Below are 23076 nucleotides of genomic sequence, written 5' to 3'. Positions count from 1 at the left end.
TGTAAGAAACAACAAACTTAGGTGGTCCTGGATTCTTTTATGTATGCTATTGCAGTATAATATCCAATACAAGGATTTCTTAAATCATTTGTGAATTTAAAGCAACAAGGCCGTGTCATTATCTGCCTCCTCTCCAAAACTTGAAAAGAAAACCTAAATATAAAACATGGTTCGGGGAGAGGATTTAAAAGCTCATCCAAGTAGACATCCTGTTCCGAGGTGAATCATATATAAATAGCCCCAAGTTGGATGATGACTCTAGTCTTACATCAATATATCAAATACCATCCCCTTCCCATGGAAGGGGACTAAATGAACTATGGTTATACTTCTACTGTGCTGGTTTTAATGTGGTCTCTGTATTTCTACTGCTTATCACTTTGCATCTCTTGGTTGGGCCAGTTCTAAAGATGATAGTAAATGTGGCAATTCACATCTGAAACGCCAACAACTATTCCAGAAGAGCCTTCTGATGTCCTTGTTCTCCAACTTAAAGGCTCAAGAAACTTAAAAGTCTGCTTCTGACCATGCCTGACATCCCCTAAGCATTGGCTTTGGGGAAAAATGCCAACGCAGTAAATCATCATCATCTTAGAATGACTAAGCAAGAATGAGTAGGCTTCTGGGGCAGATGGGATGTTTGACCTGAAAAAGTCTAGGAAGCGGATAGCTTTCATCCACTGCACCCTCCAGAAGACTGTCAAGTATCAATTGACTTGCACATGTTCTTTTGCTTCCAAAAGCCAGCACAAACTTCCTTCCACCCTCACATTCAGGGATGGGGGAGAAGGGCCATTCCTGGAAAATATATTGTAGATTATATCTCAGGGAACCAAATTTTAATTTCAAAATTGCTTGGATCTTTATAACTCTTAGTGTGACAGCTACAAATTCACCAAACTTATATACGGCTCATAAAATTTAAGATAAAGCAACATCACATCTGAAGATAAGGGATTCTTTGCAGATGGAATAAAACCTTCAGAAGACAGGCAGCATGGTTTACATATGATATTAACCAAACCAGCATCCATGTTCTAGCACTACAACTCACTAGTTCATCAAACTTGGTTCTAAGCTGTTTCTTAGGAATTCATGGCTTTTATCTCCTTTTCCATGAAATGGGATGGGTGTAACGGTTAACAAGATAACATGCACAGAGAACCTAGCTTCATGCCTGGCATATAATAGACATTCAGCCATCTCCACTGATTTGCTTGCTTGTTGTTAACCACTTAGTAATTGCATGAAGTGCAATATTTTTCAATAGCTGACATTCTAAACTAGTATTTTTGCTTTTACCATGCAGTGTTGAGTTATAAACATTTTCTGGGATTATCTGAGGGAAACCTGAATGGAGGGACCTAATCAATGTTTGTTGTAGACGTTCTGGTTCTTCAGGTAGGCAGAACAGATGAGCAGGCCCTCTTAGGGCTGCCCAAATAAGACTAACTCCTGGAAGGTCACACAGATTACAAAACAGAAACTGAGGACAAGAGAATGCCCCCTTCAAATTCAAACGAAACTATTTGAATTAATCTGCTTCATCTCCTTCAGAAGTTCTCCTTAAAGGGAAGAGTAAAGCAAGCCAACAGATGCAGCTCCTGAGAGGAGAGAACAGACAGTGCCAGAGAGTGGGAAGTCTGAGTTCTATATCATACTTGGCAGATCTTTGTGATCTTAAAAGCTAAATGAGTCTAAGCCTGCTTCTTCAACTTCAAAATGAGAATGAGGGGCAGGAATTTGATGAAGACATTAAAATGCCACTGAGAAATCCCCATCCCATATCTGAGTGCCTATGTTTGTCTCCCAGCTCCACTCCTGACTCTAGCTTCCTGTTGATGGACACCCTGGGAGGCAGCAGGTGATGACTCAAGTACTTGAGTCCCAACCACCCACATTAGAAACCTAGGTTCAGTCCCTGGCTCCTGGAGCCAGCCTGATTTTGATCTGGCTGTTGCAGGTATTTTGGGAATGAGCCCCAAATGTGGTATATTCTCTCTGTCTCTCTCTCTCTCTCGGAGAGTTTTGTGTTGCTTGGTCACTAACCCTATCCAACCCCAAACACTCCATGTGCAGTCAATAAATAATAATCACTAATGTTTATAGTAGTCTGACCACATGCTAGATACTATTTTCAGCATTTTACACTTAGCAATTTATTTATTAATTCAATAAATATTTATGGAGCATTTGCCATATATCAATTGTTGTTTTAGGCTCCAAGAAAATTATTAGTGAACATAGTACACATGAATCTGTGTCCTCTACATGTCCAAGAACTGATCTAAAAGGGGAGAAAATCATTCACAGATAACTGCAATAGTAAATACTTTGCTGATCCTCATGATGAGCTCTATAAAGGAGGCATAAATGGGGAATCATACAGGTTAGTCAAGGGAGTTAAGAATGGATATTTCAGCTGAACCTTTAAGAAGAGAGGATATTAGGCTGGTGCTGTGGCTCACTAGGCTAATCTTCCGCCTGCGGCGCTGGCACACCAGGTTCTAGTCCCGGTCAGGGCGCCGGATTCTGTCCCGGTTGCCCCTCTTCCAGGCCAGCTCTCTGCTGTGGCCAGGGAGTGCAGTGGAGGATGGCCCAAGTACTTGGGCCCTGCACCCCATGGGAGACCAGGAGAAGCACCTGGCTCCTGCCATTGGATCAGCACGGTGCACCGGCCACAGCGCGCCAGCCGCAGCGGCCATTGGAGGGTGAACCAATGGCAAAAGGAAGACCTCTCTCTCTCTCTCTCTCTCTCTCTCTCTCTCACTGTCCACTCTTGCCTGTCAAAAAAGAAAAAGAAAAAGAAAAAGAAGAAGAAGAAGAAGAAGAAAAGAAAAGAAAAGAAAAGAAAAGAAAAGAAAAGAAAAGAAAAGAAAAGAAAAGAAAAGAAAAGAAAGAGAGGATATTGACCAGGTAAAGTGGGAAAGGAACTATCCCAGCACTGCTGAGGTTTAAGAGTTTGGAAGGAGGAAAGGAGCGCCATGCAATGAGGAACAAAAAAGTCCAGTGTGGCTACAGTACGGTGAGCAAGCAGATCAGAGTTGAGATATGGCAGGAAAGAACAGGCATGCACCACATAACAAGGTTTCCGTCAATGACAGACAGCACATACATGGTGGTCCCATGCGTCATAGGCTATGCTCTCCAGGTTTGTGTGAGCACACTCTATGATGTTCACACAATGACAAAACCTCCTGACACACCTCTCGTGAGGTGGCCCCTCATTAAGCACTGTACGCTGTTTCCCCTGAAAGCAATGGCAGCAATGAGAGGGCTTTCATACAGGAGCTGCAAGATCTGATGGATTTGGAAGACAAGCGCTCTGGGCTGTGTGTACGGAATGCACTGAAGGGGCAGGACTGGATGAGCGAGCACCAAAGCAGTCAGCAATCTCAGGCAGGAGCTGATGCTCCCTTGAGACTGAGTGTGAGCAGTGCAGGTGCTGAGAGACGACAGTGTCTGCGATTGAATGGATCTTGTTATTTTCATGTCTGCAAGGAAGTATTGACCATCATCTATTGGCCAAGCACTGTCAGGTCCTAAGGAAGATTTATTTATTTATTTCAAAATCAGAGTTACAGAAAGGCAAATGAAGAGAGAGAGAGAGAGGGAGAGAGAGTCTTCCATCCACTGGTTCACTTCCCAGATGCCATAACAGTTGGAGCTGTGCCAATCCAAAGCCAGGAGCCTGGAGCTTCTACCAGATCTCCCACATGGGTGCAGGGGCCTAAGGACTTGGGCCATCCTCCACTGCTTTCCCAAACCATGGCAGAGAGCTGGATCAGAAGTGGAGCAGCCGGGACTAGAACCAGCGTCCATGTGGTTTGCTGGCACAGCAGATGATGGTTTTACCCGCTACACCACAGCACCGGCCCAGGTCCTAAGGATATTTAAGGTCCAGTGCAGAAAAGGATCACTGGAGAAATAATTATAGTTATAAATAAATAATGAGAAGGATCCATGCCAAAAGAAATAAGCCACAGATAAGGGAAAGTGGCAGGTTTGTTAGGTTTGGTGATTAGGGGACCACACTTAGTATGTCAAATCACCAGGCTGTCATCACCCTGGAAGGTATTATTAGGGTGCTTCAAAAATTCATAGAAATGGAATATAATTACAGTTACATAATTACAATATAATCATACATACTGTATACTGAGTATAATTACAAAATAGGTTATTTTGTTTCAAAAAAAGTCAAAGAGGAACTGTTGCTTATCCTGATTTGATCAGTACACATTGTATTTGTGTTTTGAAATATCACACTGTGGCCCCCAAACATATACTATTATTAAATTTTTGAAAAAAAGTTAAGCCTATTTATAAGCAGGATTTTCAGAAAGTTTATGGAAATGCATATTATGAAAAAAACATGCATGGATTTCAAGAAATTTTTGCAACTTGATCTTTTAATTTCATTTTTATGAATCTTTGAAATTCTCCCATATTGTGAATGAATGAATAAATGATTATTAAATGCAACCTGGAATGGTTCACTTTTCATATCAAGGCAGCCTGGCTATGGTTCTCAAGTGTTGGATCAAACCCTGTTCTAGTTGTTGTGAAGGTATTTTTCAGAAGTTAACCTTTGAAAACTCAGTTTGAATCAAGGTTAGCATTTGGTAGTAGACTTAATAGGTCAATGTCTGTAATGTGGGGGGTCCTCGCACAATCAATCAAGGGCTGTAAGAGGAAAGCCTGAAAGCTCCCAAGAAGCCTTCTCCTCGATCATGCTCATGCCTCAGTTTCCACTCTGCTGCCCTGCAGGACTCAAACTCAAGATGGAAACATCAGTTCTCACCTCAAATTCACACTAGCTCTTACCCGAATTTCCTGCATTCCAGCCTGCCCTACAAAGAGACTTACAGAATTGCCAGTCCCTACAACTGAGTAAGCCAGTTCCTTAATACCTGTCTCTTTCACTCACATATGTATAAAGTAACATGTGTATAATATGGATATGTTAGAGAGAGATTCTATTGGGTGGACCTCCTTGGAGAGTACTAGCTACAAACTAATAGTACCTATTTCAGTTCATTTGTAAAATAACAAACCATTGCCCATGTACTCTGTAGTGGCCCTGAAATCAAAATTCTCTATTAAGTACCAGGAACTAGTGATAAAGCAACGTCAGCATGTTTAAAACCTCTGTTATATCGAACTGCCACCATAGGACTCTTCCAGAATTCAGTGTAAAAACATAAAATAGTGGTGGCGTCATATGAACTCTGAAAGAAAGAGTAATTTCTATCAAATATTTAAAGTTGCCTACCTATTCTATTTCCCTTATGTCTTGACTTCCAGGAGGCTCAACGTATAAAGGGTGCTTACGTACAACAATAATATTGTCCTATTGCCTTCTACATTTGTTCTTTCCTTTCGTAGGCATCCTCAGCCTTCCTTTTACCTGGGACTTTTCTAGAGCCCTATGCATTTATGCTTGTATTGTAAGCTGCTTCCATTTATTTTGGCAGCAAGTAGAGTATCAATTGTACACAAACATGAAAACAAAACTGAACTGAAGCAGAGAGGAGGACAAACAGACGTTTGGGGCATCCCCAGGATCCTGCCACACAAAGTTCTGTGATCTGCACATGCATTCCACTCAAGACCCAGGGCCCTTTAGTGGGGGCACTAAGTTGAACTCGCTCTCTCTACACCTGTGTCATCCTGTTTCGTCAGCCCTCCTTCCAGTTTCTGCGCCCAGTGTAATAGTTCACGGTGATTTTTCACAGTGATCAGGATGTTTCACATTTTGTTCCATCGTTCTGACAAGGAGACTGAACTTCAGCACTGGAAAACTTTTGACCGATTGCTGCATCTTCATGCTGAGTGAATGCATGTTCCAATGAAAGTTGTGAGTAGAAGAAATGTAAAGTTACTGAGAGTAACTGATCCCTCCATAAGCATGTCCCCTTTCTAAAACTATAGTAATTACCGCATTATGTTATTATTACTTATGTGTAGCATATTAGAGTATGTATTATGATATTTTTCGAAAATAACCCATTTAAATAGACTTCAAATAAATGGTATCCATTGGAGAAACTGATAGTTCAATTGCCCTGATAGTGGTTTATGAAATGTCAGATTATAATCCTGGAAAAATTTACACACCACAAAATATCCTTGTCAGAGAGCCAAAAAACTATTTTCAAATATCAGTTGTAAAATGATATTTGACAGTGCAATATTGGGGAATGCAGCTGGTCTTACTGTGATTAACAGTGTAATCTTCACAGGTGTGACATCTTGTCATATCAAGGTCATGGACTAATACGAAAGTGCAGGGTTGTCCACTACTCATTGGTTTTCAGAGGAACATATGTCATTCACTAATTGTGTAGGAGATGTTAAATCCTGAAGAGAGAGCAGCAAATAAACAGAGTTCCTGTCCTCATGGAGTTTCTACTATATTCTAACTTTTTGATATATGTGCAGTGGAAGGGTTAACTATTAAGCATGTGCACTTTATACTATTGTTTATGAAAACACTCTAGAAATTGGTGGAAATGTATAATGTACTGATCTATTAATAATCACATTTGGTCTGCTATCCCTCTTTCATATCCTATGACTAGCCAGGGTCTTAGGAATACAAAGTATAATTTATTTCAAAGAGAATTTAGGAGGCTGAAGAAAACCTTTTTTTCCAACCATATGCTCCTAAATCATAGGGAGAAACCAAATAGTTTAGAGGAAATGAAAATACAAATATTTGTATTAAAAAAAACTAACATGTTCATTTCATCTAGACAGCAAGGAATGCAGAAACTTTTTAAAAAGGATACAATAAGAGGAATCTTGCAGTTAAGAAAGAACTTGAAAGGGAAGACAACAATGAAAAACACTGAAGAAAAAATGAGACAACAAAACGGGAAAAAGGAGAGAGAAAAAGTGGGAAGCCTATTAGAAAGGCGTGGGAGAAGCAGAACAATCAACAGAAAAGGAGCAAGGGAGCTTGAGGCAGACCCTGCCCCGGAGAGGGAGGCCAGCTCCCTGGCCTTTTGTACCTGCAAATACAGATTGGACTACGGACAGATGTGGAGAAAGAGCCATCTGCCCTAGCTCCAAAGCGCCAAGCTAATCACCGAAGTTGGACAATATTAGCTGACTAAGCCAGGAGCTAAAGTTGCCAACAGTATAAGCTGACCATTCCTTATCCAAAAATGTGAAATTTGAAATACTCCAAATATTCAGAACTTTAGAGGCGCCAAAATAACATCACCAGTGGAAAGTTCCATGCAATGAGACTTTGTTTCATGCACAAAATTATTAAAACTATTTGTATAAAATTACTTTCAGGTTACATGTTTAAAGTGTATGTGAAACAAATTGATTTCATGTTTGTCCTCAAGAGATCTCATCATGTAAATGCAGATGTGCCAAAATCTGGAAAAAAATTGAAGCTCAAATACTTCTGGTACCAAGCATTTCAGATAAGGAGTCCTCAACCTGTGTTTCGTTTTATAAATTTTACTTATGACTCTGTAGTTGGTCATTCTTTATTTGTTCAACATATTTTATTAAATCACCTTTTTTAAAAAATTAGGGAGTCTTTATGTTACAAAAAATTCATCAAATACAACTATATATTGTGGCCTTTAAGAAATTAAAACAGACTTCAACTGGCAATTCAATTGACAGCCATATCCAGAAGTCACTGGAATTGTCCTTCACGCCTCATGTGTTTTGGAATGAGTGAAAAGCTGAGACTTTCCAGTTTAAAATTCAGCCTGACTTTTGAGCTGCTGGTGAAAACTGGCCCTGAAATGAGGGCCTTGTCTTATATTACACATGCATATTTTGAAGATATCTGTGAATGCTGCAACTTAAAAATAGGCTTAGTTTATTGAGAACAATTTTGTAAAATAATCTTTATACTACATCCCAGCTCATTCATTTCTGAGAATTTTCCTAAGTCTTTCATTAAAAAGCACAGATCCAATGACTGGTACCTGATGGTGGAATCTGGTCTTTAGGAGTGCAAACGTCCTGGGTAACATTTATCACTGTCAGTATCTCATCAACAATCTTTGTAAACCAGGAACATTTCATCAGCTATAAAATACGCACAGTGATATGCACCCAATGGGCAATTCTGAATTGTTATTTTACAACCACAACTCGATTCAAGATTACAGGAGAGGAAATTGTTACCATATCTCTGCACTTTCATGGTTCAAAACTTAGGTGACAGCTTCACGCTTTCGATGAAAGGAACTCAACAGTCAGAGGGCGTGGAACTCTCACATGCTAGACACATTGTATGGAGGATGCTCATTTTGAATTCCAAGAGCAAGGATGCATTTGTAAAGTGATGATGCCCCTCACCTGCACAACCCAGGCCTTATCACAGCACCAATGCTGACAGTACCATCAGTTGAAAGCAAAGTGCTGCTGCTTTCATCTGAGCAGCTCCCTGTCCTTGGTCAAAAATTACCTTCACTGCCAGTCATGTTGTTAGTGGTTAAAACTTACCATTTAAATTGTAAGCTGCAAAAATCTAAATGGAACTGCATGTGTGATCTTTGTCACCTCATTTTCATGAATGGAAAAGAATATTCTGACACAAAAATTACATACTTAATTCTAGCTCACCCTCTCTGCTGACCTCCATCCCACACTGCCTTGGGTTTATTTCCTCATCCATCAGTGGGTCAAAGTAATTTCTGCTGTATTCATTTCCTGTGGAAAGTACATGAGGTAAGGGTCAGTGATTATTAGAAGCACATGAACCAAAATGTTAATTTTGAAATCGACACCAGCACAGAAGGACCATTTTAGCTACTTTATAAGCTTATTTTTTTTACAAGTCTTCCAGACCTCCCTTTTTTGTAATTATCATCTTGCAAAAGGTCAGAAAAGGTAATTCAGGAAACAAGTTCACGCTATCGTTCTATTGCTAAAAAGTTAATGAGAAAATTATCAAATGCAGACTTTAGAATAATAATAAAAGAAACTTAAGCCAAACTATGTTTAGGATATACTCAAGAAATGAACATTGCTGGGTTGTGGCGGCATACAGTTCCCTGATGATTCTATTTACTCCCTACTTCATTAAGTCTATCAAGCTTTTGGATTTAGATTTTTTTGTAGACAATTTTGTAGTGTCTCAATTATGAGGAACGGTAGAAAAATTTACATTTTGGTTGAATCAGTGTTGAATCAAAAGAAAGATAAAAAGGAATGAAGGAAGTGAGAGAGGGAGGGAGGGAGAGGGAGAGGAAGGAGGCGGGAGAAAGGAGGAGCAACCCACTTACAGATCTTTCTAACATCAAGTTAAGAAACAAAAATTTAAAGTACAAATTATTGTCAGAAATTTTAACCACCACAATCAAAAATCTCAAGACAAAAATTGAAATTTCACACTTCACAACTCCCATTTATTCTGTCCTCATTTTCATAACCAAATTGTAGAGCTGGTACGATTCTGTAAGAGAGAAAAAGATCTGCTATCAATTTTCCACATCTAGTTTCGTGCTTCCTGCAGCCTGAAATGTTTATGTCTGTTGCCAGTTATTTGCATTTCAGCAAAATGGAATCCACTCTGATGATAAAACAAGTTGCCTAACACTGCAAAAGAAGTAAAGGATCGTGGAGGGACAACAACTTTGAATGCTCCGTCGCAGGGAAGGGTTAATACACACCAGGTATACTGTGATACCCCACAGTGTGTTTGTCTTAGGATCAAAAGTAATCCAAAAAGCAGCTCCTTTTCCAAGGCTAAATGAAATTTTGATGTGAACCTGGTTTAATTTCTATTTCTGGATTGGCACATTTTTGCTGTCAGTCTCTGTTCTGTCAATGTGGTAAGCACAAGAACTGAAAGTCTGCTTTACCTTGCAGTCTCAATAAAGAAAAATCTAAACGAGCCTCATTTTCATTGCTTTATCTGTCAACAACTGCTGCGATGCTATGAATCTTAGCAGTAGGTAATCAAAATCTTATGTACTACAGTAACACTGTTACTCTGCGTCACTCACTGTAATTATGTGTGTTTTTTTCCTCTACCACAAAACACTGTGACACTCTAAGTACACTCTTCCCTACACAGGCAAAATAACTCGCTTCTATTAAAGTAAAGGCAATAGCTGATTCCTTTTCATATGGCCATAGCTGGGTCAGTCAGCTACTGGTATCCACATTCTGGAAGCTTCTCCAGTTCATTACAAAACTCAAATTGTTGGCTTCCTGAAACTGCTGGAGACTGCATCAGATTCAAGTCATTTTTTAACCAAAAGTCTGGAAAAGTGAATTTGGTCGTAAGTTCTCAAACCATGTTAATTGCGTTCTCAGTTAAGAAGCTGGGTCTTGCCCAGCTGCATACGGAGGAGGCCCACACACTGGAAGCCTCCCAACGAGCTCGGTCTCCCTCAGCAGCCTGGTGTTTTTACACACACAGAGGAGAGGGGCGCCCTGGAGGTCAATACAAATTGCTCCCTGCACAATTCCGTGTGGGTGGATGAACACATGTACGTGATCAGTGCCACTCCTGGCGTGATTCATTGTGTGTTTCCCATCCTGAGACACTGCCCAGAGCGTGTTAGAAGGAGAATTCTGAGGCATCAGGCACAACGCGGAGGCGTTCCACGATTTCAGTACTGCTTGCCTTAAACATCCCCAAGTTCTGTATCATGTTACACATTTATACAATTTATGTAGTTTTACCATGTACATCAATCTCATCTCTATTTCACATTATTTTACATGTTATTGCACATGAATAGTGTTACACCTCCCTTGTTTCTGTCTCCTCCCCCCAAAATCTTAAGTTCCATAAAGGAGCTTATTATCCTTTGCTCACGGCAGCAGACTTGGTGCCTAGAATAAGAAATGACGCACAGAGGTGCTCATGACATGATCTGAATTCATTCATCAAATCAACCTCTCAAGAAAGCTTATTGTGATGCCAACATCCTTCCGCTGGCCAGATATTCTCTCCTGATTAAGAAAGCAACGACCACTACCTCGCTAGCCTTTGATTCCTCTCTCCCACTGTTCCCCTTTCCCTCTCCTTTCCTTCAAAATCCCTCCCCCGCCATTTCCTCTGGAATTGAGTGTCTTCTAGATACCAAGCCCTGTGTCTGGATTTAAAAACAAACTAACAAACAAAAAACAGAAACAGAAATCAATGATCCCTGCCTCCCACACATAGCCCCCTGAGGGAATGAGGAACCTGAACTACACAATCCAGGATGGAGTTCTGCTTGAGCAGATAGGAAGAGTAGTGATCCCTACTGGGAGAGAATTGGAGGCTAGGAAGAGAAGACACAGAGGTGGTTAGACATGGGAAACATATTTTGTTGATGACTAGTCCTCAGTTTTTCTCAGCCTCCTAAAAATATAATCTAATAAAGTAAATAATGGAATCCAAACTTCTTCACTAGCTCCAGAATCGGCATATTCAAGGTTTTGGTTCCAACTATTAGCACATTATGCTGACATAATGTTTCATGTCCATTTTTCATTCAATCAACACTATGGATTGCCTAATTATGTGACTATGTAGGCAAAAAAAAAAAAAAAAAGTCAAAACCATCCCTCCTCCCTACAGAGTTTACCTTCTGTGAGCAGAAGAAATGAACCCAATCAATGTATGCATTTCACATTTGATTACACGATGGTAAGTAATGTAGGGAAAACATAGAGCCAGATAAGGGGAATCTAGGCCCTACAAAGGGAGGGAGGTTGCATGTCTTATTTCAAACAATGAATGCCATTCACCCATAAACCACTGTGCTCTTAAGACACGACAATTGAGATAGTGGAGCTATAAAGGTTTTACTATTTATGATTTATTTTTCCAACTGCTTGCTATCTCAGCTATGAATGGAAAAGAGCACACTGTCAAATATTAAAATCATTATTCCTTTCTATTGGTGTGTATTGCCCTTAAAAGCCCATAATTTAGAACACAGCAGGCAGAACTGAAGGTGGTAAAGGACCCTGTTATAAATTTGGAACCAATGGACTTTGCCTTAACACTCACTCCCTTTGCTCACATTTCAGAGGAGTATCAGGATTTAATAAAGTGGATTTTAGGATAGGGTATATATTACCAGGAGCTAGATTGCTAATAGGATAAAGCTTAAAAGTGTCCTAATCATTCAGAGTATGCTTCTTATCTAAAATCATCTCATAGGAAAATTAATAGACCCACTGAGAAATTCAAAGTAGGGCATTTAGCAATACAAATACAATAGGTTTTAAGATCGTTGATATTTAACTTTCAGTGATACTCAGATGAATAACATGACACCCACATGTGCATACACACACACACATGCACACACATTGAAACAGTCTATATTGTAGCAGATATGATACATAAACTAGCAAACCCGTAAATTAGTCTCGTTAATATTTTTGATACTCTATTTTTGCTTCTAACTTACTTGATCTTCTATTTTCACTTTCTCAATCATTTAACGTTTATAATCAACATCAGTTAATGTATTTTTGTTATATATATTAATATATATATATATATCACCAACCGAATAGAGGGAGGAAAACACATACACTTGCCTTCTGCCCTTCCACACATATCAGGTTTTCCTATCATTTAAATCAGAGCAGCACAGATCCTAATCGGGGTTTTTATTTAAATTACACTGTATATGAACTTGGGTCAGGAAGCCCTCCAGTGTGCACCCATGCAGCTCCTTGGGGGCTATACGAGTGAGAATGAAATTGCCCACCAGAGGAAGGTTAGTACAAATCATCACGGTGTCTTAAATCAGCGAAGCAGTCATTTCCTTTCAAATCAGCTACATTAGCTCGAGAGGAAGAAAATCTGAATGCAACTATTCGTTCCTCAGGAGGCTTTTATTGGCCCCATTCTTATCCTTTCCTGAGAATGCACCTGCTTCAGCTCAGCATTTTGTCGACAATCTCCATGTTTTCTATAAGAAACTACAAATGAGATAAACACAAGCCCTGTATGGAAGTGGAATAACTAATTAAACAATGTAAATTCTACCATTATAACCACACACCAAAATTTTGCAAAATAGGACATTCTCCTGAAAAGTGTTCTTTTTAAATGCATAAGGTCTTGAAAACAAAAAATAAAATTTGATCCTTATGAGCTTTATAAATAAATTTTGAAAGTATCATATTTCCCTACATGGAAAACATAAAGCAAAGATCTCAAGTTTAAATGTCCATGAGGCCAGACAGGTTACATAAATATATGAGACAGAAATGTGGAAATCAGGGGACAATACCAGAATACAGTCATGGTAAGGACTACATCAAACTCAAACATTCTCTAACATACAAAATCATCCAATTACAATTTTTTTAATATTTATTTATTTATTTGAAAGTGAGAGTTACAGAGACAGAAGGAGACCAAAAGATCTTCTATCCACTGGTTCACTCCCCAACTGACCGTAATGGTCAGGCCTGGGCCAGTTTTATCCCAGTCTCCAGCGTGAGCAGCAGGGGCCCAAACCCTTGGACCATCTCCATTGGTTTTTCAAGGTCATTAGCAGAGAGCTGGATTGGAAATGGAGCATCTAAGCCAGCAACAGGGGCTCAGATGGGATGTCAGTGTTGCTGGAGCCCAAAACACTATTTTTCTAAGATTGATTTACAAATAATTTTTAAAGGAAAAGCAACTAAAGATACAAGAATACTTCTTAATAATTTAAGAAAGTAGTTATTTTAAACCATCTTCATTGCACTAAATCTCAAAAATCAAACAATAAAAAAAAAAACTAATGAGGAAGACACAAACTATGATTTGGATGTCCACTATTCAACATTATTGTCCAACATTTTCTTAGAAGTCTTAGGTAAAGTAGTTTACCAAGGATAAAAGTAAGTGAAACATAAACAAAAAATTCTTTGGAAATTTATGCATTATGAAAATTGAAGAGCTTTCGGAAGAGATGATGGTATTTGAATTTCTTGATCAATAATCAGTAATCATAAACAGTGACTAACTTCTCTAAATAATGACAGTGGCCACTGGAAAATATGATGAATAACTATGAATCCAAAACCCATAATAAAACTCTGGATAATTCTCAACAATTAACTAACTAATATTAGACTGTCAAAATAATCCATAGGTTGCATCGAATTTTCAGACTTTACAGAGAAATTAAAATTGAAAGGAACATGAGTAAAAGAGTTAGAACAATTCTGAGGTTGGGAAATTTTGTTCCATTTCCTTTTTCTTCTTTACAGAAAAGCTAATCTATGAAAATTGGGCTGGCCTGCTATTAACACAAATTCGAAAACTAGTGCCATGTTGGACAAATTAGCTTTCTTGCCTGATTGTTCTTACTTCCTTTCCAAATCTTTTGGGTATTTGATATATCAGTGATTTGAAAATCTAAATAGGGTAATAGTTGAAGTTTGCTAACAAGTTCTAATTAATTGAGCCATATTCTTTCTTCCCCTAAGGCCCTCCCTCATGGTAAATTACTAGCACTCTAACTTGCAAACCACCAGAGTGCTGTTGAGTGGATAATTGCTGCAGGGCCTTATCCTACAGTCCCGCAAGGCAGTAACGCATCATGTGCTCGCTGGACCTACAATCCTCTAAGAACAGAAGCGCGTCCCTAAATACCTAACTTCTAAACTGGAAGCTACTTCCAGTGCTTAAGTCATTACGGTAATTCAAAGGTTAAGTATAAATGTATTTTCCCTCCATATTTAAAAGTCTTCCACAAGTCATATCAAACGGGGTTTTCTTTCTTCTAGATGGAAACCTGACAACATTATCCCACATATAAATAAATTTATATAACTAAATTGACATGCACAGTTTGAAACTTTATCTTGTGAACTATGAAGTACCCAGCGTTAGACACCGATCACAACTCTAATCTCTCTAATTGCAGCTTCATATGTTCAATAATAATGCGTCTCCCTCATTGATCTAATAGTACTTATATTTACATATTGTATTTATGGATTCATTGAAGTAATCATACCTTTTCATCACACTGAAGCACATTTCTGTATGAATGCAATCAGTACAATGGGATACTAGATGTAGTTTAGGCAAAATTAATAATCTTTTTTCTCTAAGATATCTAGTAACAAAAAGTCTTTATCTCATAAAGCAAAGGGTTCAGGGCTTCCCATGGGTTTTAGTTAATTAATCTGATAAAAGCTAAAGAAAAATTTGATTTTCTGTTAAATTCTTTTTGACAGAAAACCAATAGTATTCAAAAGAAACTCTCTATATGGGATTATTTGGATATTAAAGACCAATTTATACTAAAACATAAAATAATAATATATTCTACAAAAATGTTTCTTAAAATTAAAATGCAACCCTTAAACTCTAATCAAAATGGCAACCTAATGAAGTCTGAAGTTTATGTGTAATTTCATTGATTCCCTAAAACTTATTCTGATAGTGAGCACTTCACCAAGTATTTAAGAGGATGTAAGTGAATAATTCAGTAACCTGCTCAACTACTAAGACACTGGCTACATAATTATGGTATCAGAAAACTGAAGTCTTCCTGTCAAATATTTTACACACAGCTGTGTTTATATTACAAAAATCACTGATGCTCAATAAAACCAGCAATTATTATCTTCATTTGTGTCGTGCACTGGTATTTCTATGATTCTAAAATTCTTCAGCATCCTTTTCACTGTCATATAGATCCCTATTCTCACATTTTTATTTTAAAATATATAAATTGCACTGGAGTATTAACTCAGTGACCTGAAGGTATGAACCCACCAGTCATCAATGAATGAGTATAATAAATAATCACTCTGAATATTAAAATGATTTTATAAAGATTCTCTTTTCAACCAACTACATTTGACAGATTTTATATAGCACTATTTTTAAGTTATATGTTGGAGGTTTCATTAACATCAACTTGAAGAGAAGATACAAAAATAACTATGCATAATAGCTAGTTGATTGTGTTACCCATGGCTTATAGAGCATGAACAGACCAAAAAAAATAATAATAATACTGCCAACATGTGAATGTGTCCCTCAAAAGTTTGTGTTTTGGGAACTTAATTTCCAAATTCATGTGTTCAAGGTATTTGGAGGTTGGTGCGCATGGGATGGTGTCATGAGTGTGGAGCCCCTAGTGGTGGCTTCATGGGAAGAGGAAGCCCTGAGCTAGTGCACTTGCTCTGCTCACCGGGTGCTGCGCTCCCCCATCTGAAGATGAAGCAAAGGCCCTCAGCCGATGTCGACTGGACGCAGGTATCACGCTCTTTGACCTCACAGCCTCCAAAACTGTGAGCCAAATAAACTTCTAATCTTCATAAATCACCCAGTCGTGGGTATTCTATTGTTACAGCAATAGGAAACAGACCAAGACAAATACAAATAGGCCTTCTGCCGATTTCCTGGAAAAAATCTGGCGGATGACCTGAGGATAAGCGGTTTCTTCTTAGAAGGTAATAAATTAAGCTTATTTTTTATTTTTTGAACATTCACAAAACTCAAGCATTTTGTTAAAATGCTCTTCATACAACTGGACAAACACTAGTCTTGAACTCTGTATTACTTTTTTAAAAAGATGGAAGAGGTCAAAAACAGGCAACTTAAATTGATTTGTATAAACTAGCTACATATTTTATACATCTAATATCCACAAAAATTTTTTCTGTGTTTCAATAGGAAGGATGTTTTCCAGGGTGTTTATTTTTAGTCTTGGAAATCAATGAAAGATTCAAATCACTTAGGACCCCACTGGCATCTAAAGACACAAATCCATGTCAGTTCAATAAACATAACGCAAATGATTTTCCTATATATCTCTTTTTTCTTAATAATAGTTGAAATGTCCTGAAGCAAAAAGTATTATAAATGTTCTATAAATTTTTATATAGCACCTGTTTTCCATATGAAGAGGAAAATAGCTACAAATGAGAACAGTGTAAATAGTTCTATGCAATATGTGCATTATGGGAAAGAACTATTCTCATCACATATTTACTAAGACAATTTGAATTAATTCACTTTACAAAAGAGCTTATATGCTGTGTCTGCTACAAATGTTTACACTTGCATATTTTTCAATGGCCACATCAGTCAAAAGATAAATTAGGGGTCACAGATGTAGTCCTAATTCAGGATTTCTCTGGCTCAGGCACAACTGTTACAGATCTCCAATCCCTAACTCAGACTGCGCTCTCCTATCTCCCAGAAATATCTAAGGTCTGAGAACACACGCACTCAAAATTCATTTCCCTCAGCTTCTTTGGAACAGCTGCCATTTTTTTTCTCTACTGTTTGGTTTCCTGTTTCACTGCCTGGTGAGGATTCTGAATTAACAATGATGTTCTTCAAGTCACAAACTTCTCCACATCCATCATGGAGCTATTGGTGTCATCAGCACTCCAGAAAGCCACTTGGAAACCACTTCCTACAGATTCCAGAATGGCTACAAGGGCCACCTTCAATGACTGCTGTCACCTCCAACACTGACTCAGGATGGTGCCCATTGTAGACCCTATCATGTTCTCTCTAGTTTTTCTTTGGTCCTAAAGCAACTTTGGCCTCTGTATCCCATATTCCATCAGCAGTGCCATTCGAAGGGGGATACATCCTTTCCTACCCCACTCTACCACATGCTGTGCCTCCATGTCTCACCGATTATCAGGATGAGCTCTGGAGACATCCAACAACAGAAGACCCGAATCTTTATTCCAGCCCTTCTCCCCAAAACCCAGAACAGATTTTTACATCAATTAAAAATAGCATTTCTTGAATTAAGTGGGCATTTCCAGAAGTATGGAACAATAACAACAATAAAAAAAAGTGTTGGGGCCAGCACTGTGGCATAGTGGTAAAGCCACCACCGCCTGCAGTGCCAGCATCCCATATGGGCATCAGTTGGAGTCCCAACTGCTCCACTTCCTATCCAGCTCTCTGCTATGGCTGGGGAAGGCAGTAGAAGATGGCCAAATGCTTGTGACCCTGCACCCACGTGGGAGACCCAGAAGAAGCTCTTGGTTAGTGGCTTCAGATTGACACAGCTCCAGCCGTTGTGACCAACTGGGGAGTGAACCAGCGAATGGAAGATCTTTATTTTTCTCTTCTCTCTCTCTCTCTCTCTCTCTCTCTCCCCCTTTCTTTCTCTCTGTAACTCTGACTTTTCAAATAAATAAATAAATATTTTTTAAGAAGTGTGCATACACCATAATACTGGTTGAGCTTTCCCAATGTCTGAAGATTAGATCAGAGGACAATATAACTTGCAAATATTGTTCTTAATGAAAAGGACCTTTCCTTTCTGCTCCTGAGACATGAGACACAAGCTGGGTGTCTGTCTCTTTCCTTAGAATTAGCATTTTCCCACAAGGCACTATAGTCTTTCATAAAATAAAAGACAAGACATGAATCAGTCAAATGGTAGCTAAAGGGAGCTTAGTGATGTTTGAATTTCATACAGTATTTTATTGATATTGTGTCACATTCTATTCTGATAGACAAAAAAGAATGTTTAACTAGGTATTTTCATTTAAAAAGGGAGGTGGGCATGTTCTGTCCAACTGTTTCGAAGGCTGACCACATCACGGGCATACCAGAAAACTGAAATGTCTATCCCATTTTTCCACAGAAAGACTGTATCATTTTAGGTCTCTTTAATCTACAAATCCATGATTTAAATCAACTAACCAGAATTCAAGTTATACCAGTTGAATATTCCTTATTTGAAATGCTTCAAACCGGAAGAGGCTTACATTCCGAAATTTTTTCAGATAGAGGAATACCTGCACATGCATGATGACTTATCCTGAGGATGAGACCCAAGTCTAAACATGAAATACACTTATGTTCCATATACAGCTTATCCACTCAGCCTGAAGGTAATTTATAAAGTATTTCTAGTGTGCCTGTGCTTTGATTGTGAGGAATTCATATAGGGCATTTTCTACTTGTAGCCTCACATCAGCACTCAAAAAATGTTTGGACTGTGGAGCATTTCTGACCAGATTTTCAGATCAGGGATGCTCAATCTGAATTGTGATACATACACACACACACACACACTATTTATAAAATATATTTAAAAATCTTATATAACAACATACTGTTTTTTTGAGAGTACCAGACTAATCTGAATGAACCAACTGTAATCTTCCTAGATGCCCTCACTATAACTTTGCTGATGTAAATGTTTTATAAACACAGAGATCCTCCACATCTGATCTGTTCATTTTCATATTTTCCACACCAGACAAATAGAAAATGTTCAATAAATATGCTTTCAATTAATAAGGAGAGAAGAAGTATATGGAGAGATACATAAGGCATTTTTAGTGTTCTATATGCAACCTCAAGCAAAATATCACATATGTTATTTTATGTCTAACTAACCATGCATATCCCACTTCCATTTCCATTTAAGTTGCACTGACATTATTGACATTAGGAGATGATCAGTAACTAACTCAAGACACAGGAACCATGGGCTACATTAGTCAGATTTCTGTTTAGTTGATTTGTCTTTGATATCTTACATCCAATTCCGTTCACTAACAGTATCACAATTTCTTTGCTCCATTGTGTATCGTCTTGACTTCTGCTCCAACTACAGAAGAGGGAGGTGGGAGTGTGGGACTAGACAGAATCTATGTCACTTACCCTGTGATAAAGACAACTGGTCTAAGCATAGGACAATAAAATACTCTCTCCAAGGACTTGGAATTTTGGAAGTGAAGCAAGGAAAGTATGAACATTTGGCAATTACCACAGTAGCCATGGCCGTAAAACACCAGATAGTTCTGCTATGAGACAGTCCCTGTGTTTCCAGCTTCCTATATGTCAGGCACTTTGACTTCTGCTCACCCCCACCATCAGCTCTCCAAGCCCAAGAAATCCTCCTGTTTAATTAGCCCGAGATGGTTTCTGATGCTTACTCCCAAGGAGCTCTACAACACAGCAATTCACACAGCATCTCAACAGCCGGTCTGCATCCTGGAAAGATGCTGCCATGTGATGTCCAGCAGAGCAGCATAGAAACAGCCGCGACCCTCAAATCCACGGAGCAAACAGGGGAAAGGAGAGCTGGATCCCTCCCTATTCTCAAATCTGCATTTATCAATAAATATGGCTGCACCTGTTTAAAAATAATGCATAAAATCAATTATGATCATTTCCTTTCCACTTACCATTCGAAATAACATAGCAAAAGGAGTTAAAAGGGGAAAACCACTTAAGTGAAATTGATTAATTCACTGTTAGTTTCTTTCATTATTTCTTCCTATCTATAGCTTTTTCATGGTCCCTTCTCACATCAGTCCCAGACTTCATTTTACTGCCACTTAGAATTCTGGCATCAACTACCTTTTTAATGTCACCATGCTAAATATTCAAAATGTTGCAGACCCCCTTTCTACTCACAGGGCCCTGGGGCCTTGCTGGATTAGGAACCTAAACCAGTTCCTCCCTCTTTCTGAAATTCAAAGCAGCTGTGGCCCCTCTATCCCTCTCCTGTTGTAACTGCTCTCCTTCTGGACTTGGCTTTATCAGAAGGCAAATCGTCATCAGGCCAGGGTGACGCTGGCAGTGGAAGAGACAGATGAGCTGAGATGGGAGGATAAAAAGCAGTATTCACATAGGAAGCACAGGTTCTGGGCAAGATGGAGCCAAAAATAATCACAGATGTGTAAATATCTCTGGCGATTGACAAAACAGTGTGTTAATGCTTTTGCTAATTGCCTGCCTATGAATGAAATAGGAACAAGCAAAGGCAGAGCTGGCAGCCAGGTGAGGAGGCAAGGCTGAGGCAAGGAGGAAGGGCGGGCTGAGGGCTCCATTTTGTTCTGCTCTTCTTCCACTCACATCTTGCAACAATGACTGAAACCAACTTACAGGGCCAGCTCCACGACGAATTGTCATAGAATAAGATTCTACGGATGCACTCACCTAGGAGTATACAAGAAGTCTTCAAAAAGCTCATATAAAATGTGTATTGTTAAAAAAGAGCTATGCATATGTTTCAAAAATTCTGTCTTGTAATTCTGCTTTTCCATAGCCTTTTGAAATCCCCTCATACAAGTGGGATCTGAGGGTGGACTCTCTTTCCAATGATCAGGAAATCACACCCCTCGGTAGTTGCCTACTTCACCTTTTCCTACAGATCAATGTGTACAAGTTGAGCATCCCAATGTGTTCCAAAATCTGACAGTGTGTGAGTGCTGACATGATACCACAAGTGGAAAATTTTACACTATACAGCTTTGTTTCATATATAAAATTAAAAATACTATATGAAATTGCTGTTAGGAAACCTATATAAGATGTATATGAAACATAAATGAATTTCATATTTACACTTGGGTCCCATTCCTAGGATATCTCACTATGTATTTGTAAATATTCCAAAATCTGAAAAGAAATGTAAAGTCCAAAACTTTCCTGGTTCCAAGCATTTCGGATAAGGGATACTCAACCTGAACTTTACTTACTTCCCTATTATATGCTAAGGGATTTACCCAGCATAAATTGAAAAGCTTTTTTTATTCAATGTTTGTTTCTAGAAAATGCCTCTCTTAGACATTTCCCATCATAATTTTACTATTTGTCTAATAGTTTTATATTTGCTTGAGATCATTTGGATAAAGAAGCATTAGAATTATGCCATTACTTACAATGTTCTCTTTTAAAAAATATATTAAAGGAGAAAATGTATTGATACTTAATGTAAGTTGACTAGTTGTGCTAATACCATGGGAAAAATATGTAATTATTCTAAGTATATCATGTTGATATGAATGCTATTTGTAAATTATATTAATAAAAACAGTGTTCTATAATATTTTGTAGTTTCTGAATTCACCTGTTTCAAAGACCCTTCCTTGTTCACAGACCATAAAATTGAGCATCTCATTGGCAACTGAATTTTTTGGAGGCTGTCCCCTGGGCAGGGAGTACTGCAGTAACAAATGCATTTCTTAATTGGCTATCTTCCAGAATGGCGATGTAATGACTCTTTCCTGTGCCAATGACTCGCTGGACTTGCAAGGATGATAACCCACTCCTGGATTTTCCATTTAAGCCCTTTTTTTTTTGGTTCCATCCACTCTGCTGTACTTTGGGATTACTAATTTTCTCTCTCCCCATTTTCCAGAATCAGGTCAACTAACTTCCATCACTCATGAAATTAAATCCCTGGCATTCCCATTCTTAATTTGTGGATATAGGCACAAAATCTACAACAGAATGCCTATTGGAGCACTTGAAATGAGGATGGCTCACTTTAAGGTTTGTAATATATGCAGTGAAATTCAAAGACTTTTACAAAAAAACAGTGTAAAATATCTAAATTTTTACACATTAACTATAAGTTAAAACAAAAATAGTTCTGGAGATATTGGTTTTTCTGATTAAAATTAATTGACTTGTCTCTTTAATTTTGTTAAAATAGTTATTAGAAAATTTCAAATTACTTATTTTAAAATGTTATTTTTCTGTTGAGTAGTGCTTGCCTGTAATGTTTACTTGCATCCTACAACATATCATTCTGGGGAATGAACCAGTGGATGGAAGAATTCTCTCTCCCTCTCTCTCTCCCTCTACTCTGTAACTCTGCCTTTCAAATAAATCAATAAATATTTTTTTTTTTTTTGGCAGGCAGGAGTGGACAGTGAGAGAGAGAGACAGAGAGAAAGGTCTTCCTTTTGCCGTTGGTTCACCCTCCAATGGCCGCCGCGGCCGGCGCACCGCGCTGATCCAATGGCAGGAGTCAGATACTTATCCTTGTCTCGCATGGGGTGCAGTGCCCAAGGACTTGGGCCATCCTCCACTGCACTCCCTGGCCACAGCAGAGAGCTGGCCTGGAAGAGGGGCAACCGGGACAGAATCCGGCACCCCGACCAGGACTAGAACCCAGTGTGCCAGCGCTGCAAGGCGGAGGATTAGCCTAGTGAGCCGCGGCGCCGGCCAAATCAATAAATGTTAAAATAAAAAATATCATAGATGACAGCCTTTTTATGACCTCACATTCCCCCCCGCCACCTCCCTCCCTCCACTGTTGTAACATGGTTGTAATTTTTCTCCATGCCTCATTTTATTGAGTTCAAGCCACAAAACCATCAAATGGTACTGCACTTCTG

The 23076-nt window shown here is 38.7% G+C and overlaps 1 protein-coding gene across 2 annotated transcripts in view; it reads right to left on the bottom strand.

Annotated features, from left to right (window-relative positions):
• Nucleotides 1–23076, bottom strand: part of LOC100356714 (uncharacterized) — a 365960-nt gene that overhangs the window by 296488 nt on the left and 46396 nt on the right. For both annotated transcript variants that reach the window (XM_051855131.2, XM_070074870.1), the window contains exon 6: nt 8605–8691. In XM_051855131.2, the coding sequence (XP_051711091.2) occupies nt 8605–8691 (87 nt within the window). The remainder of the gene's footprint in view (nt 1–8604; nt 8692–23076) is intronic.

Source organism: Oryctolagus cuniculus, chromosome 5, assembly GCF_964237555.1.
Source record: "Oryctolagus cuniculus chromosome 5, mOryCun1.1, whole genome shotgun sequence".
In the NCBI taxonomy this organism is placed as follows: Eukaryota; Metazoa; Chordata; class Mammalia; order Lagomorpha; family Leporidae; genus Oryctolagus; species Oryctolagus cuniculus.
This window is presented reverse-complemented; position numbering and strand designations above follow the sequence as displayed.